Source organism: Ochotona princeps, chromosome 32, assembly GCF_030435755.1.
Source record: "Ochotona princeps isolate mOchPri1 chromosome 32, mOchPri1.hap1, whole genome shotgun sequence".
NCBI lineage: Eukaryota > Metazoa > Chordata > Mammalia > Lagomorpha > Ochotonidae > Ochotona > Ochotona princeps.
Window position 1 is genome coordinate 9,201,552 of NC_080863.1, and position 15,011 is coordinate 9,216,562.

Below are 15,011 nucleotides of genomic sequence, written 5' to 3' on the forward strand. Positions count from 1 at the left end.
GGCCCACATGGCAAGGAATTAAGGTTGGTCTCAGCTAGCAGGCAGCAAGGAACTAAAACCTCAGCCCCACAGTCCTTGAGCAGCAGAATCCTGCCCACAACCTCACCCTGTTGAAAGAGACCGCTTTCCCAGCAAGGCCTCATACAACTGGTATGAGAGCCCCGAGCTCTCATCAACACTTCTAGTGCCTCCTTGTGAAGGGTGCTGAGGCAAAGGCCCCCGTGAAGACACTTCTGCGTCCCTGGCCCTCAGATTCTTGAGATCATAAAAGTGTGTGGTTTTACACTGCCAAGTTTTGGATGTCTTTTTTTTTTTTTGATGTAGCAATAGATAACTATTGCCTGATAAATAAGCAGAGCCCATTAAGTTTGTTGAGTGTGATAATGCAGGACTAGTAAATCCTCTTGTAAGAAAAGTGCTTTGAAAATTTGGACTGATCTCATTTCTGTGTTCTGACAAGATGTAGGTCTGTTTGACCTAGCGTCCTGTCTGCCAACACACTGAAAGGAGAAAGATTTTAAAATCTGAATTTATTACAATGTGGCAACAGTGAGATCATCCTCTCTATAACCGTGGTGTAAGACCCAAGCTGGAGAGCTACACTCTCATGGGCACTACAAAGAGATGGAGACTCTAGCAATATGTAAAAACCAGATAATGGAAGCCTGAGGACAGACGCAAGAAATAATTTCTTGACATTCTAAGTTTGGAGGAGTTATTGGAAACAGCTGTGGCATCTTTTTTAGAAGGTTTTGAAAAGTTAGATGGAGTTTTATTTCCCAGTACCCAGGGCCCCACCTCTTTTCACTTCCTGTACTGTTACAGCTTTGGTCCAAGCCACCATCGCATCTTCTCTGGGTTATTTCCATAGTGTCATAAGTATGTGTGATCCAGTTAAGACACAACTACATCTGTGTCGGTTTTCCAGATGGCAGAATCCTCCAGCGGCTGCCCAGCTCACCATAAATAAAGCCACAGTCTTCACTGAGGCCCCATAATATCATTAAAGCCTGCAGGGCATCCTTGTCCCCAACTGATTAGCTCCAAGGTGCTAGGAGGCAGCCTGTTTGTCACATCTGGCTTCCTGAAGCCACATCTGCTGGGCTGGCTGTGGGGGTGGATGACAGAGCAACCACTGCAGGACATGGCTAAAGTAGGTTAACCACTAATCAATGGGTCAAAAAGAATATGTAGGAGAACACCCTGAAACCCAGCTTAGGAAATGTGGCAGAGCTGTCAGTGCTGGAGAAAGAATGAATTGAAAAAGCAACTTTGGACTTGTTAGCAAGAACCCAGGAAATGCACACCAAACCCTCTGCCATCATGGCTTAAAAAAAAAAAAAACATGGGAAAAGCATATCATATGTGTTTCCTTGACGAGTAAAACCAATTCTTGTGTTCCTTTAGCTTAGCAGTTGAATGAGAACTTGTTGAAGAGTAGCTTCATCAGGCCAGAATAAAAAAAAAAAATCCACGTTTCCCCCCATTTATAGACCAGGCAGCACATGGTGTCTGTATTTCCTATTTACTGCTACCAAAAAAATGTCAGCTAATTTGTCTAGGGACACCATATTTACTGAATTATCACTTTTACAAATCTTGCCATTTCCCAACTAACCCTTGCTGATTTTGAGGAGGAAATGGGGGAAAATTTTCCATGTGATTTTCCCATTCCATTTGCTATCACCCTTAGAACTACCCTGAAGGCTTGGTAATGGAAGGTAAAGAGAGATTTTTGACTGCAAATAAAACAATTCTTAACTACAACCCAAGCAAAAACTATACCCTTAACTTTAGAAGCAACTAGGGACAATTTGCTTGCAAAATTTCCCTCCAGTAAAAGAAGTAATTCGAAATAGTAACTCTAAAGCAAGACGAATTGAAAAACTCCTGCGTTCATATATTCTTGGCAAGTCCATTTACCTCAATATGGCATGACCATGCCTTCAACTAATCTGACAGTTTTTCCCTTTGACAAACGAAGTTGTGTTGGCAAGGTGCCTGACTCTGTGAATAAAGCTGTTGTTTCTTTTTCTTGCTGTCATACGGTTAAAGCAAAAATAGTCATCTTTGAGGTCCTTGTGGTCAGATTGGCATACATCGAGGACCCATTGCGTTCCATCTGACTCATCTGAACTAGCCAGCAAACACTCCTTTCCTGATTTAGGGGAATCAGCGTTGGGTTCCCTGTGTGTGATCTGTACATGGCAAATTTGTATGGGGCCCAAGAGGAGGATGCGATGCTGGGAGAAAACCTTCAGCAGGCGTTGGTAAATTTGTCCTGCTACGAAATGCTCCCAGAATCTTAAAGGAAGACACTGATAAGTGATCCATGGCTTGTAATTTGAATCATTGCCTGCCCATGGGAACTGTGAAAGGCAAATTGTCTTTTCTTAATCACAGTTTTATGATTTCTTCAATAAAAATATGAAATAGTATCTCTTTTAGGGTTATGTGCAGGAAATGACATGATGCATATAAACTGCCAATGGGTTTAGATGCCAACTCTATTTTATTATTGTCAATGCCACTTCCACATTAAAGGGCATTGTAGGTTCCATGTAAAAGCTAACACATGGCACACAATCGCCAAAACCCTTCCTAGATTCCAGCAGGGATGGGCATTGCTGAATATTTATTCTTAGTATCTGACATTTGTTAGCCATTTATAGAATTATAAAATTAGAGTAGATTAAATGCAGGTTTTTATACTTGCCAAGAGAAATATATTATGGAGGTGGGGGAAAGCCCCCTCCCAAAAAAGACTAACAACACTAAAGCAGAACTAGCCTCATTTAATGGGATTAGCCCAAGAGTATAAAAAGTGGTTAAAAAAAGAAGGCACGTTAGCATAGTCTAGCTGCAGAAGCCTTATGTTTTATGTAGGTGGTATTTTTCCCAGATAATTAATGAACTGACCTTTTCTCTTTGAACCCGATGCATGCAACTTAGAACCTTAGACATATCAAGTATTCTAACTCAAGTACAATTATAGCTTTGTGCTGATTGTTAAAGTGTGTGGTTCCACTGTGACACAGCTGGCAGCTCCTGTCAGAGCACCAGGCCAAGTACTAGCTGCTACACTTCTGATCCAACGTCCTGCTAATGTGCCTGTGTAGCTTTCTGCTCATGTGCAGATGATGGCCCAGATGGGGGTCTCTGCCACTCATGGGAGTCTCTGCCAGCTCCTGGCTTTTGTGTCTGGCCCAAATGAGTTAGCAGATGGATGAACTTTTTGTGTCTGCCTCTTAAATAAGCAAATAAATAAATGAATAAATATTAACATATATAGGGATATAGAATAAAGATTCCAGCTTTGGTCAGAATATCACAAAGAAAATCTCAATAGCGCATTCCCTTCAACATGAAGAATTAAGTAGCACCACAACCACAGCTGGAAAGTTCCACCCGTCCTTGCCACATAGAACCTGCAGCTACTGTCCCTTTGAGGCTTGCATCACTGAGGCTTCTGCTTGCTTGCTTGGGTTGATTATGGGTGATAAACAAGTGAAGTCAAAAGCTGATAGGCTCTGGCTCAGGGTGATCAAATTTCAGATCTGAGCTTGGCTGTTAACTGGTGAGACCTTGTCCAAGAGGCTGATGCTTTCCTGGCTCCACAGGGTCGCGCCACCCTCCTGCACCTGAGCGCCTGCTACCCTCGTTGGAAGACCCCATAGGATGTCTGGCTCTTGGCTTCTGTTAGACTCATCCCTGTCTGTTTGTCCTAGACATCTGGGGAATGAACCAGCACAGGGTGATCTCTTTGTGTGTGTTGTCTCTACTTAAGACATAGAGGGCTTCTGTATTTGATTTCCTCTGGATGACTCAGGGCAGTGAAGATAGAGAATGTTAACGAGAATGTGTTAAAACCTTGGAGTAAGTGGACGAGTAATAGATGAGCACTGTCCTACTCCCTCAGAGAGCGGTCTCCTGTCCTTCCTCTGCAGGTGTGTATTCCTGGGCTTATCTCTACCTGTACAACCATAGCACGTTTGGACTTCAGTCTGGTGTAAGTCAGATTATACAGATGGCATTTGTACCTATTTCTATTCCCAGTGAATTCGATGTCATGGAAGATCAAAGGCATTCATTTACAACCACCATTTGCAGTGAGCAAACATGTAGCACCCAGATGGCTGCCCCTCCTGAAGATACTGCCTTTCCCACCAGCCTTCTTCAGGAGGGGCTGCAGAATAAATTTCATTCACCTTGGAGAATGAGTTGGGAGAGCTTATAAAAGCTTCAGGGAGCAATTTGTAATCATTCCCCACTAGCAATGTAAGAGACATACAAACCTTTCCTTTTGCAGTCGAGCGTTTGTATGGGAAACACGTAATTGTGACACAGAGTCGAGTCCACCTCGGGCTTGGTGACGAGTGGCCTCCCCGAGACTTGGGATTTGGGCTCCAGCTGTTCCTTCTCTTCTTCATCGCATAACTGTTCAGATCTTATCTGCAGCAGTTTCTTGTTTTTCAGCTCTTGGGGGCTCTCGCACCTGGCATAGTTCCCGAGGTTCCTGTTCTTGGGAACCTGTAACATGGCGATAAGCGTCTCCAGCTCGCAAGTGCACTGCCAGGGGTTGTCGTAAAGACGCAGGTAGCTGAGGAGCGGCGTGTAGATGAACACCTCCTCGGTCAGGACCTTGATCTGGTTGTGCTGCAGTAAGAGGGTGGTGAGCTTGTTTAAGCCGAAGAACGCCTCGCTCTCGATCTTGGAGATCTCGTTCTGCTGCAGATCCAGGCTTTTCAGCCTTTTGAACTTGGAAAACATGTTGTTCTTCAGTATCCGGATCTTGTTTCTCGCCAACAGCATATGCAGCAAATCCTGAGGCCAGCCAGGTAACACATAGGCCAGCTTCCTTTCTTGACAATCCAGGTATTTCTCATGGAGGTACGTGTACACATCGCAAGAGAGGCCTGGCGCATAGCGTCTCACCAGGCTGGAGGCACGCCGGCCGCCAGCTGCCCGGCCAGGAGCCCCCCGGCTTCTTGCACCACCTCCGCCTCCGGGGGAGCTTGCCTTGCGCAGTGCGGCAGTTTTGCAAAGGCAGAGCAGGAGTACCATGGCAACTACGCGCATCCTGTCCACCAGCTGACTCCAATTCCTTGCTGTGACAGAGGGATCAGTAGTAGTCTTTTGAAATCCCGAGTTTGGGCAGTCTTAACTAATATGGTTCAGGGACAGTGAGAACCGGATGAGCCCAGTGGAGGTGTCCTGAGTTCATAGAAATAGAAAAAAAATTGGAAGTTAAGGATCATTGCAGGCATTTTGCTCTTGACAGACGCTCTAGCAGCCTTTCTTTAAGCAAAGGGCTCTGGTTAATAAAACTGCTGCAGTGGTGTGGAAGGTTCCTTGCCTGGATTAGTGGCCACTCATTTGGGCCCTGAGTTTGAAAATCAAAGCTCTTCCTCCCTGCTTAGCTGTGCAACCCCCAGCCAGTCATGTTTTACCCCACCTTCAGCATCTGTCAGATGGAAACCAATGACACTTGTTAACACTATTGGGAGGATGAAGTGGCTCATGTGTGTCGGGCATGTCACAGTGTTTGGACTGGAGAGAGCTGTCCACAAATGTTAGGTGCGCTAAAAACTGGGTCCTGGAGCTCATCATCATGTTGGATTGAAGACATTAAAGGAATTTCCCCTGCAGCCCCAGGATGGGCAAACCTAGGAATGACTGCCTCCTGAGTGTATTTTCTGCCTTGTCTTTACTGTCTTCTAGTCATTGACTACATTGAGTGTGGACTTTGGAAACTCCCAGGAAGAAATGGCACTGTTTTAGTCATCTCCTGTGTGTCTTGACTCCAGGGACTTGTTCCGGGCAAGGACCTGTTTAACTGCACTCCTGTCCTACTCCCCATGTGTTTCCAACCCCCTTGCTACTTTGCTTTTTCTCCCCAGCACCTACCGCCATCTGTCAAAAGAAATGTTTTATTTCTTTGAGCTGCCTCTCCCAAAGTGAACTTCTCAAGGGTGCAGATTTGGGTCTGTTTTGTTCACTGCCGTATTTCCCAGGTAAAGATTTGTTGAGGGTATGGATTAGTCTCAACTAGCTGATTCTCAAAGAACGTTCATCTCAATAACTTATTTAGATTGTCTTGGGACTCTGTTCTGTCCTTTATAACTTTAAAAGACCCTCACATTTTTAAAGGATTGTTTTAATTTTTTTTCTATTCTGAAGGTATTTCCTAGCTTGCATCTGTTACCTAGAATGTGTCCACTCATGGGAAAGGAAGGAATTGATAAGTGATTATAGAGCTCTTGTTATTAGCTGGGGCTGTGAGGTTGTGAGCCATGCATGTGCTGTCCATTCGTTGTGGCGGTTGGAAGGCCAGGGCCAGTCCCCAGTCCCTGCTGTAGAGTTTCCCTGCTGGGTGTGGTCCTCTCCACCTGGAATGCCTTTCCTCTCTTTGCCTCCAGTGTCTCACCCTTTCCTTGGCTTGTGTTCTTGCCCTCTGCGGCCCACCAGCTGTTCTCAGGAACTTCACCGATTGCCTGACACTCTGCCTTCTGACCAGAGACCTCTGGTCCCAGAGCTAATCAGGCACTTAGCTTCTTAGCTTTTTCATTTTTCTCTCTGCAGTTCATTGTAAGTGGAATGTAAGTCTAACCTAAAACATTGTAACAGGAGTGCACATTTAGCCTGGGATCTGGACTTACCTGTAAGTGCTGGGGTATCATTCCTGGCTCTGCCTGCAGCTTCCTGCTAAGAAGACCATGGGAAGCAGCAGGGATAGCTCAATAAGGTAAGTTCCACCTGGAAGACCTGGCTGGTGTGCCCAGCTCTTGACTTCAGCTTTTGCTCTGCCCTGGCAATTCCAGGCATTTGGGGGCATAAACCAGAGAATGGGAGTATGCATCCCCCCCTCTCTGCCTTTCAAATAATTAAATAATTCCAAATTTATAGCAAATGTCTTGACTATTCCTATTGAATTGCCTATGAAAAGTTTGATGAAGTGTTGGGGTGTAATATTGTTTGCCACTTGCTTTGCGGCACATAAAGAATAACTAAAGTGGGGACTGGTTAGAGACCTGGTAGATGGAACCATATCCCATGAAGTATATCGCTCACAAATCAGAATCCAGGTGGTAGGCACATAGGTATCCATTGTGCATTTCCTTCAACTTTCTTGCATGTGTCAGAAGTTTCATGATAAAATGGTCAAAGAAAACACACACACATACACACACACGCACACACACACATCAGGTTGGAATGGTCGTTGTGGCACATCAGGTTAAGCCATCAGTTGGACACCTGCCTCCTGTATTGAATGGAATCCTGGCTACTCTGCTTCCAATCTAGCTTCCTGCTGACGCACAGTTCAGAGGCATCATATAGCAGCTCAAATACTTGGGTCACTGCCACCCACATGGAGGACTAGGTAGAGTTTCTGCTTCCTGGCCAGGCCTCGTTCAGCCCTAGCTGTTGTGGTCATTTAGGGAGCGAATCTGCAGCTGGAAGATTTCTCTTTCTTTCTATTGCTTTTTCAATTAAACAAAAAATAAAATAGAGGCGGGTATTATGGGAGAGTGGGTAAAGCTGCTGCCCATGGCACTGGCATCCGATAGGGGTGCCAGTTCTTGTCCCAGCTGTTCCACTTTCTTTCCAGCTCCCTGCTAATGGCCTGGGAAAGCAGCAACAGGTTTCCCAAGTGCTTGGGGCTCTGTATCCAAGGAAGATCCAGAAATAGCTCCTGGCTCCTAGCTTTCCTCTTCCTGCAAAAACCTTTAAACAGTAACAACCATGTATATGCATTTTAATTGTGAGTCCAAAATAAATTATTTGAAGGGGTTGTTAAAATAGGTGATGTTTTTTGACAATGTTACTTGACAAGGGTTTTGCTTATTTTCTAACAAATGAGTCACATTGGCTGTGGGATTGAACAAATTTAAGCATTTGTGCTGGGTTGTTGAGTGATGTGAAATTTATTTGTTTTAGGCTACTGCAGGAACTTGCAGGAGTTGAATGTCTCTGACTGCTCGACCCTCACCGTAAGTATGAACACCAGCGGTGCTGTTGTTTTTGTAGCCTCAGATTTGCAGCCTGGAGGTGGCATTGCACAGAACACATGTCTGTGTGCTCAGTTGGGTTCAAGGTGCGAAAAGGCAAATGAGGTGAAACAAGACTAGGAAGCAACTCCACAAGTCTGTACAAAGCTATTGCTACTCTGTAAATAGATGCTCAGCGTTGCAGCCTCTGACAAGGGGGGAGGTCTTTAATGAACACACAGCGATGAGCTGTGTTTACAGCCAAAGCCCATGTAAGGAGAAGAGAAATAGCTGAGACAAGAATTGTATTTCAGTGGTTTTCATGGGGATCAACAGCTGTGCCAAAGGAAATAGAAAGGGACATGAAGATGGATATTATGCCTCTCCAACATGATTGTTTTCTCTAGTCTTTTCAGGAAAATTGTACTTTACGTTAAAAAAAAAATCTATCCACACATACCCAAATCCTATACTTTGATGGCAGACACTAGAATAACTGCCAACGTCCTGAATGTGACAGCAGAAGTAGTGGTCACTAGGAGCCCAATGCTTGAGTGTTTACATGCCAAGAACCTGAACCATGGCATCATCACAACAATTTACTGCCTAAAATAGAAACACGTGTTCTCTTGGAGGGACGCTTTGCTGCCTCATCTATCAACCTGTTTCTTTCCAAGTGTAACAGAGACGCTGGCCTGCAAGGTTTTGTTATTTTTTTCCCCTATCTACGGCTCTCAGAAATAGCTAGGGTGGAATGTTAAACATGAGTGTTTCTGTTGGAAAAATAAAAACAGCTCTGTCCTCTTGAGTGCTGTCGGAAAGTGGGCCCGTAACCATGCAGATGTCTCCTGCAAACCATGTGGCCCAGCCTGGATGCAGAGGTGCCTGCAGGGACCTATTCCTTATAGCACAGATATGGTACCAAGCATTGTATGGACCAGAAGTACTTAAAACTGTTGATGTTGGGAGATGTGCCAGCCATTAAGAAGAACATTGCAATTCAAGCCTTGCAATTTATGTGGTCTTATTAATATCAATTTAAGAGCTCATGCCTGATGCTAATTTTTCCTTCATCTCCATTTTCTTATCTCACTTTCAGCTCCCCAAGGAAAGGTTACTTGAGTCTGAGATCCTCTCCTACCCCGACCTCAACTCTGAATCCTATGTTCAATGTATAGGCAGCCTGTATTCTACTCCTGCCCTTTCCAAGTGACCACAGTTTGATGAAAATCTGCTTAGCTATCTTTATATATTTAGTAACAGAATCAGAGCAACTTGACTCACACACACACACCCACACACTCCCAAACACTCCCCATTGGCTGGGAAGTGGGGTTGCTGGGATTAGAACTGGCGCCCATACGGGATCCTGGTGCGTACAAGGGTAGGGCTAGCCACAAGGCTACCGCGCTAGGCCCTGGACTGAGTTTTAATGAGCCCCAGTTACTGAAAGCGTTTTCTATTGCTGTCTTTCAGAATGATGTTAAAGTTTTTGTTTTGTTTTAAGGCATCAGTTGTTTTTTTTTTTTTTTTTTTTAATCTGCGTCTTGCATCTGAAGTGTCAGGAGTGTTTGACACTTTGACCCTGTGGGGGTCAAGTTTTCCCATCACGGAGTTGAACACACGGAGTTTCACATTGTCATGATGTGTCCCTGTGATGGAATGGGATTTTATTTCCAAAATAAATAAATAGAGAGAGAGAGGAGAGAGCAGAGTAATAAAACTTCCAACAAAACGATTTACTATTTGGTTTCAACTAATACCAAAGATGAACCCTTGCGTCTGTTTTCTTCTGGGCCAGGGAGAGAGATGGTAGGAACATAATTGCAAAGCTGATTGGAATTTGTTAAGATTTCTCTCCCGGACGCCTCTTTTTTTTTTTTTTTTTTCCCACGTAGGATGAATTAATGAGGTCTATTTCTGAGGGCTGCCCGGGGGTGCTCTATCTCAACCTGTCCAACACGACCATCACCAACAGGACCATGCGCCTCCTGCCAAGGTAAAGCTTGCGTTCTATGAACGTGTACCCTGTGCGGCTCTGGCTTGCTCCGGCGTTGCTCTGCAGCAGGGCCCATGTGCCTCACTCGTGTGACGTGGCCCCACTGTTCTGATGACAGCACGGCTGCCGTGCAGTCCCTTGGCTACTGCCTACCCTTGCTGGATTTGGCAGTCCCAGTGGGACACCTGCTCTTGTGCCTTGGCTGGTGTTTTGAGATCCGGGTAACAATGCTCGGTCGCTTGCCTTTCTCCCCCTCTCTCTTTCTGATCTCCCTTTCCGGGCATTGGAAATCTATCCCTAAATTCCAGCCTGGTGTCTGGGACCTCTCACATGATGACCCCAACTTCCTGCCCTCCTACACTTTCAGTGGTACCATCCAGGTTCCCTTCTGGATGGCGCCTCCGGAAACTGTCAGGTGTGGCTTTTTGCCTGTTAATGAACAGGCAACTACCTGGACACTAGCACGCCTTCTCCTCCATCAGTACTTCTTCAGTGAAGAATAGTAAAATTCATCACATGTTTCTGTCATTCAATTATGAATATCCGTACGGGAAAATCAATCAGGAAGAGTATGTAATTACGATGGATGATATTCAGAAGTTGGTTTTGGAAAAACATTTCCCAAACTTTTGTGGGGAGAAGAGCTGTTTTTTGCAATTTTATGACTTTTCTTTTTAACGAAGAAGAAAAAAAAAACCCAGACATTTGGAAAAATTTAAGTAGAAAATATTCTGGGTGGTAATTTTATCTTCTCACTCTAACCATTTTCTGCAAACAAGCAAATCTAAAAAAAGTGACCCCATATTTTTGGTTTATCCCATGAATCTAACTGCCACATTTTATTTAGTTAAATTCATCATGTCTTTCCCTTAAGATTTTTTTCTGGTAGGTTTAAACGTAGAGGGTCTTGGGCAGGTGTTGTGGTGCAGTAAGTGAAGTGGTGATTTGGGATGCCTGTAAGCCATGTTGGAGTGTTTGGGGTTGAGTCTCCCGCTTCCGCTGGAGGCCAGTAGGTAATGGCCCTGTGATGCTTGGGGTCCTGCAAGCTGTGTGGACTAGCCAACCGGAGTTCCTGGCTCCTTGCTTCTCTCCCTGGCCAGCTCCAAGCATTGTGAGCATTTAGGGAGTGAACCAGAAGATGAGAGAGCTCTCTCTCTTCCTGTCTGTTCCTGTTTGTATCACTTTGCCTTTCAAATAAGTAGATAGATTAGAAAAGAAATGAATGAATAAACAAATTTAATATCCATCTACTTATTCTTTTCTTACACGGGTATTTTAAATACAAATATGTGTATGTATAATCAATCCAGAATTTACTTTGGTAGATGGATGCAGCCCTGGTGTAAATCAGGTTCAACAAACTGTGACCCAGGTGGCCCAATCCTCCTGTTTTAGTTCAGTACTTGTGCCAAGAATAGCTGTGGATTTCAAGTGTCATTAAATTCTTGTAGCTAACCAACTATGCCCGCATGTGTGAGTCCTCATTTATCCGAACATCTTACTTATACACAATAAGTGTCCGGAGCTCATTGCTATCTAGCATCGCTTACACGTTACTTCTTCTATGCTCCTGGGGAAGTCTGTGCCTACTGTGTCCCTACAGCGAAAAATACAACAGAATGGTGAGCTACTACTGCACATCTCGTCAACTCCGAGTGGTAGCTCGCAGTTGATAGATGGGGAGGAGTTTTTGTACCAAGGAAATGACCAATGCTAATAAATTGTTCCGACTCAAGAAAGCGATAGGAAACACAGTTAATTCAGCTTACATCTCAGAGTGTTCCCTGTTTATACAACATCCTCGTGAATCACAGGACATTTTCAGTTCTTGAAAACTGTTTTCTGGCCTGGCAGCCACGTGGCTTCATAGTGATGCCTGAGTGAAGTCTAAACATGGACTTGGTTCTTTTACTTTATTAATGTCACTGCAGCAGTTCATATGTGGACCGCCCTCAGGCTTTGATTGCAACCAGGGATTGGCTGGCTCCCTTTGCGAGAGTTTCGTGGGCAGAAGCAATGCAAATGTGTGAAAAAAAAAATGATTGATTGTGTGGATGTTACAAGGACGGTGTTATAGAACGCATTGTTATCCGTAAATTGTATGTTATACATTTCTCTTTTGTTATGAAGGAAGTGTAAAAATAGTACAATATGAAATCTTGCCGTGGGCTTACAGATGGTGTATGTGCATATTTATTTACTTGGAAAGGAGAGAGAGGAGAGAGATGGGGGGTGAAATCTTGTACCCACTCACTAGTTGACTCCTCAAACACCTTCAGAAGCCCAGCGTAGCCAGTGGCACAGGAACCCAGCCAAGCAAGCGCTTGGGCCGTTCACTGCACCCGATTCCCCCCACGCAACACACTCACCAAGGTGTGTTAGCAGAAATTGGAGGAGCTGGACTGTAACCAGGAACTCCAGTATGGGGTGCAATCATCTGAACGAATGCAGTAGCTTAACCTGCAATGTTTCCCTTACTTTTTTTTGAAAGCCAGTTGTTAGATATTTATCAGTATACCAACAATTAAAAATGAAGGAAAGTAGGAATTGATTTATGCTCTTATACTGTTCTATCAGGAACATAATAAATGAATAAAAAGTTTTTTTTTTTTGCAGAGGTCTTATATTTCCTCAATAAAATTTGGTTTGAATTCATATTGAGTTTTTAAAATGAAAGTTCTTCCTAGATGTCTTTCTAATTGGTTTTGTGCATGGCATCTTTTCTAATTCTACTGTCTCGATATTTTCTGCAGTGATCATTTGGGGCCTTGGCTATGAGTTTCAAACATCTTGAAAAACTTTTAATTTGAATGATCTAGTTGATTTCTTCCCTTTTGGAAGGAAAACTTAGGGCTATGAAATTACTTCTAAATAAGAATTTAGGCAAAGCTTGTAAGGTTTGATAAATGCTATTTCATTTTCTAACCAAAGTTCTCTATTTGCTTTTCTTCTACGAACTGATAATTATCTAGAAGTGAACTTTTGTTTATAATGGACCAAAATGCTTTTGATTAAACTTCTGGTTTAAATTATGTGGTCCAGAAATACATACTGAGTCATTTCTGGGTTTTTTTGGATGATATTACATTTTTTTTCAATGGCTTGGTCTAATTTCTCCAAATCACCCACAAATGCCTAAAACAGTGTTTGTTATAGACAGTCAAATTATATGTGTATGTGTGCACATGCATATACATTCTTAAAACTTCTAGTATAACAGAGATATGTCAAACTTTGCTGGATTTGTTTTATGCTATTTTACATGTGAAGATTAATAGACGTTTTATTATAGACGATAGAACATACTCACATAAAATGTTATTTCTTATCCTGGCTGAAATTTCTTTCCCTCAAATTCTTTTTTTCTCTCCTAGTAAAGCCTGTTTTCTTTTGCTTGTGTGTGTTTTTCAACAATTTAGTTGAAAAGATAGCATTAGGCAGAGAGTGGGAGAGACAGAGAGCTCTTCTCAAACAGCTGTAACTGTGAGGGATTGGCGAGGCTGAAGCCAGGAGCCAGAAATTTCCTCCGGGCCCCAAGGGGGGGGTGTCAGAAACTGAAGCACCTCCCATCATTGGCTGCTGTGAGTTCCTCAGCATGGAGAGGTCACTCTCCTATGGAATTTGGATATTCCAAGTAGTGGCTTAACCCGATCTGCCACACAGCACTCCTTGCCCCACCCCAACCACATGCTGCCACCCTCATCCTGTGTCTTTAACTTTCATGTCACTGTTTTTTATGTTGGTCTTTTATATACAACTGACATAGTTCAAATTTTTCACTCTGCCTTTTTTAAGAGGTTAGTTTGAGGGATTCATATTTGTCAAGAATGTGTATTTAATTTTTATCACCTTATATTTTAACGTCTCTATCATTGCACTGTATTCCGTGTTTATTTTTTTTATTTTTTATTTTTTTGCTAAAAGAGCTATGCCCTTGGAGTTGGCATTGTGGCATAGTGTAATAGTAATTTTTAATATTTGAACTTAATATTAAAATCACATGTATAATAGTTATATAGTTTTCACTACTTTAGGCCATTCATTGCTGATCATTTGCCCCCATAATTTTAGTTTTCATTTTGTTGCATCCTGAATAATTTTAAGAACTTTTAAAAAAGATAGATTTGACAGGTCAAGTTCCAGAGAGAAATGAGAGAGAGAGAGAGAGAAAAGGTCTTCCACGCTCTGAATCACTCCCCAGATGAAGCCAAAATCTGGAGCTCCATCTAGGACTTTGACTTGGGTGCAGAGACCCAAGCTCTTTGGGGCCATTCTCTGCTGCTTTCCCAGGTGCGTTAGCAAGGAGCCGGACTGGAAACGCAGCAGCCAGGACTCGAACCTGTGTCCACATAGATGTCAGCACCCGGGGAGGCTCCTTAACCATACGCTACAACACTGGTCCCAGTTTTTTAAAATGATGAGGTTTTCAGGTGTTGGTACCTAAAACGAATCCCATTTTGGGAGATGAACAATAACTTCTTGTAGTGTATAGTTCTTGAATGGTCCCTTTTTCTTTAAAATCTTATGAGTGTAAATGCAGATATTTCAGGTTAAACAGCAGCGTAATGCCTGCCTGGGATTCTGTTTCTTTGTTTGTAACCCGTTTTTTTTTTTCTTCCCCTGCCAAGATGCTTGCAAGACTTTCCTTTCCTCTGAGAAATTAAAGGCTTTTTTCAGACAGGCTTTTAATTATGCTCTACCAAATTAATTTTTTTTCCTGGAACATGATAAACCTTTTGATAATTGCAACAGTTTTTTTTTTTCTTTCCTAACCAGGGAAGGCATTTTTTTTTTCTATTTTAAGATTTATTTTCTTCTTTATTTGAAAAGCAGAGTTTCAGAGAAAAGAGGAGACAGAAGTCTATCCTGCGTGGACTGGTTCACTCCTCAAATGGCCGCGATGGCCAGAGCTGGACCAATCCGAAGCCAGGAACTAGGAGCTTCTTCCAGTTTTCCTGCATGGATTCAGGGTCCCAAGGACTTGAAACTCCTCTGCTGCTTTTCCCAGCCCTAAACATGGA

At 43.3% G+C, this 15,011-nt stretch overlaps 2 protein-coding genes across 3 annotated transcripts in view; one reads left to right on the forward strand and one right to left on the reverse strand.

Moving 5' to 3' along the window:
- FBXL13 (F-box and leucine rich repeat protein 13) overlaps positions 1–15,011 on the forward strand; it is a 165,597-nt gene that overhangs the window by 71,522 nt on the left and 79,064 nt on the right. For both annotated transcript variants that reach the window (XM_058657566.1, XM_058657567.1), the window contains exons 10-11: positions 7,942–7,994; positions 9,890–9,990. In XM_058657566.1, coding sequence (XP_058513549.1) covers positions 7,942–7,994; positions 9,890–9,990 — 154 coding nt within the window. The remainder of the gene's footprint in view (positions 1–7,941; positions 7,995–9,889; positions 9,991–15,011) is intronic.
- LRRC17 (leucine rich repeat containing 17) overlaps positions 1–15,011 on the reverse strand; it is a 28,339-nt gene that overhangs the window by 6,261 nt on the left and 7,067 nt on the right. Inside the window, exon 2 of the mRNA XM_004591351.3 lies at positions 4,296–5,214. Within this exon, the coding sequence (XP_004591408.2) occupies positions 4,296–5,079 (784 nt within the window). The 5' untranslated portion in view covers positions 5,080–5,214. The remainder of the gene's footprint in view (positions 1–4,295; positions 5,215–15,011) is intronic.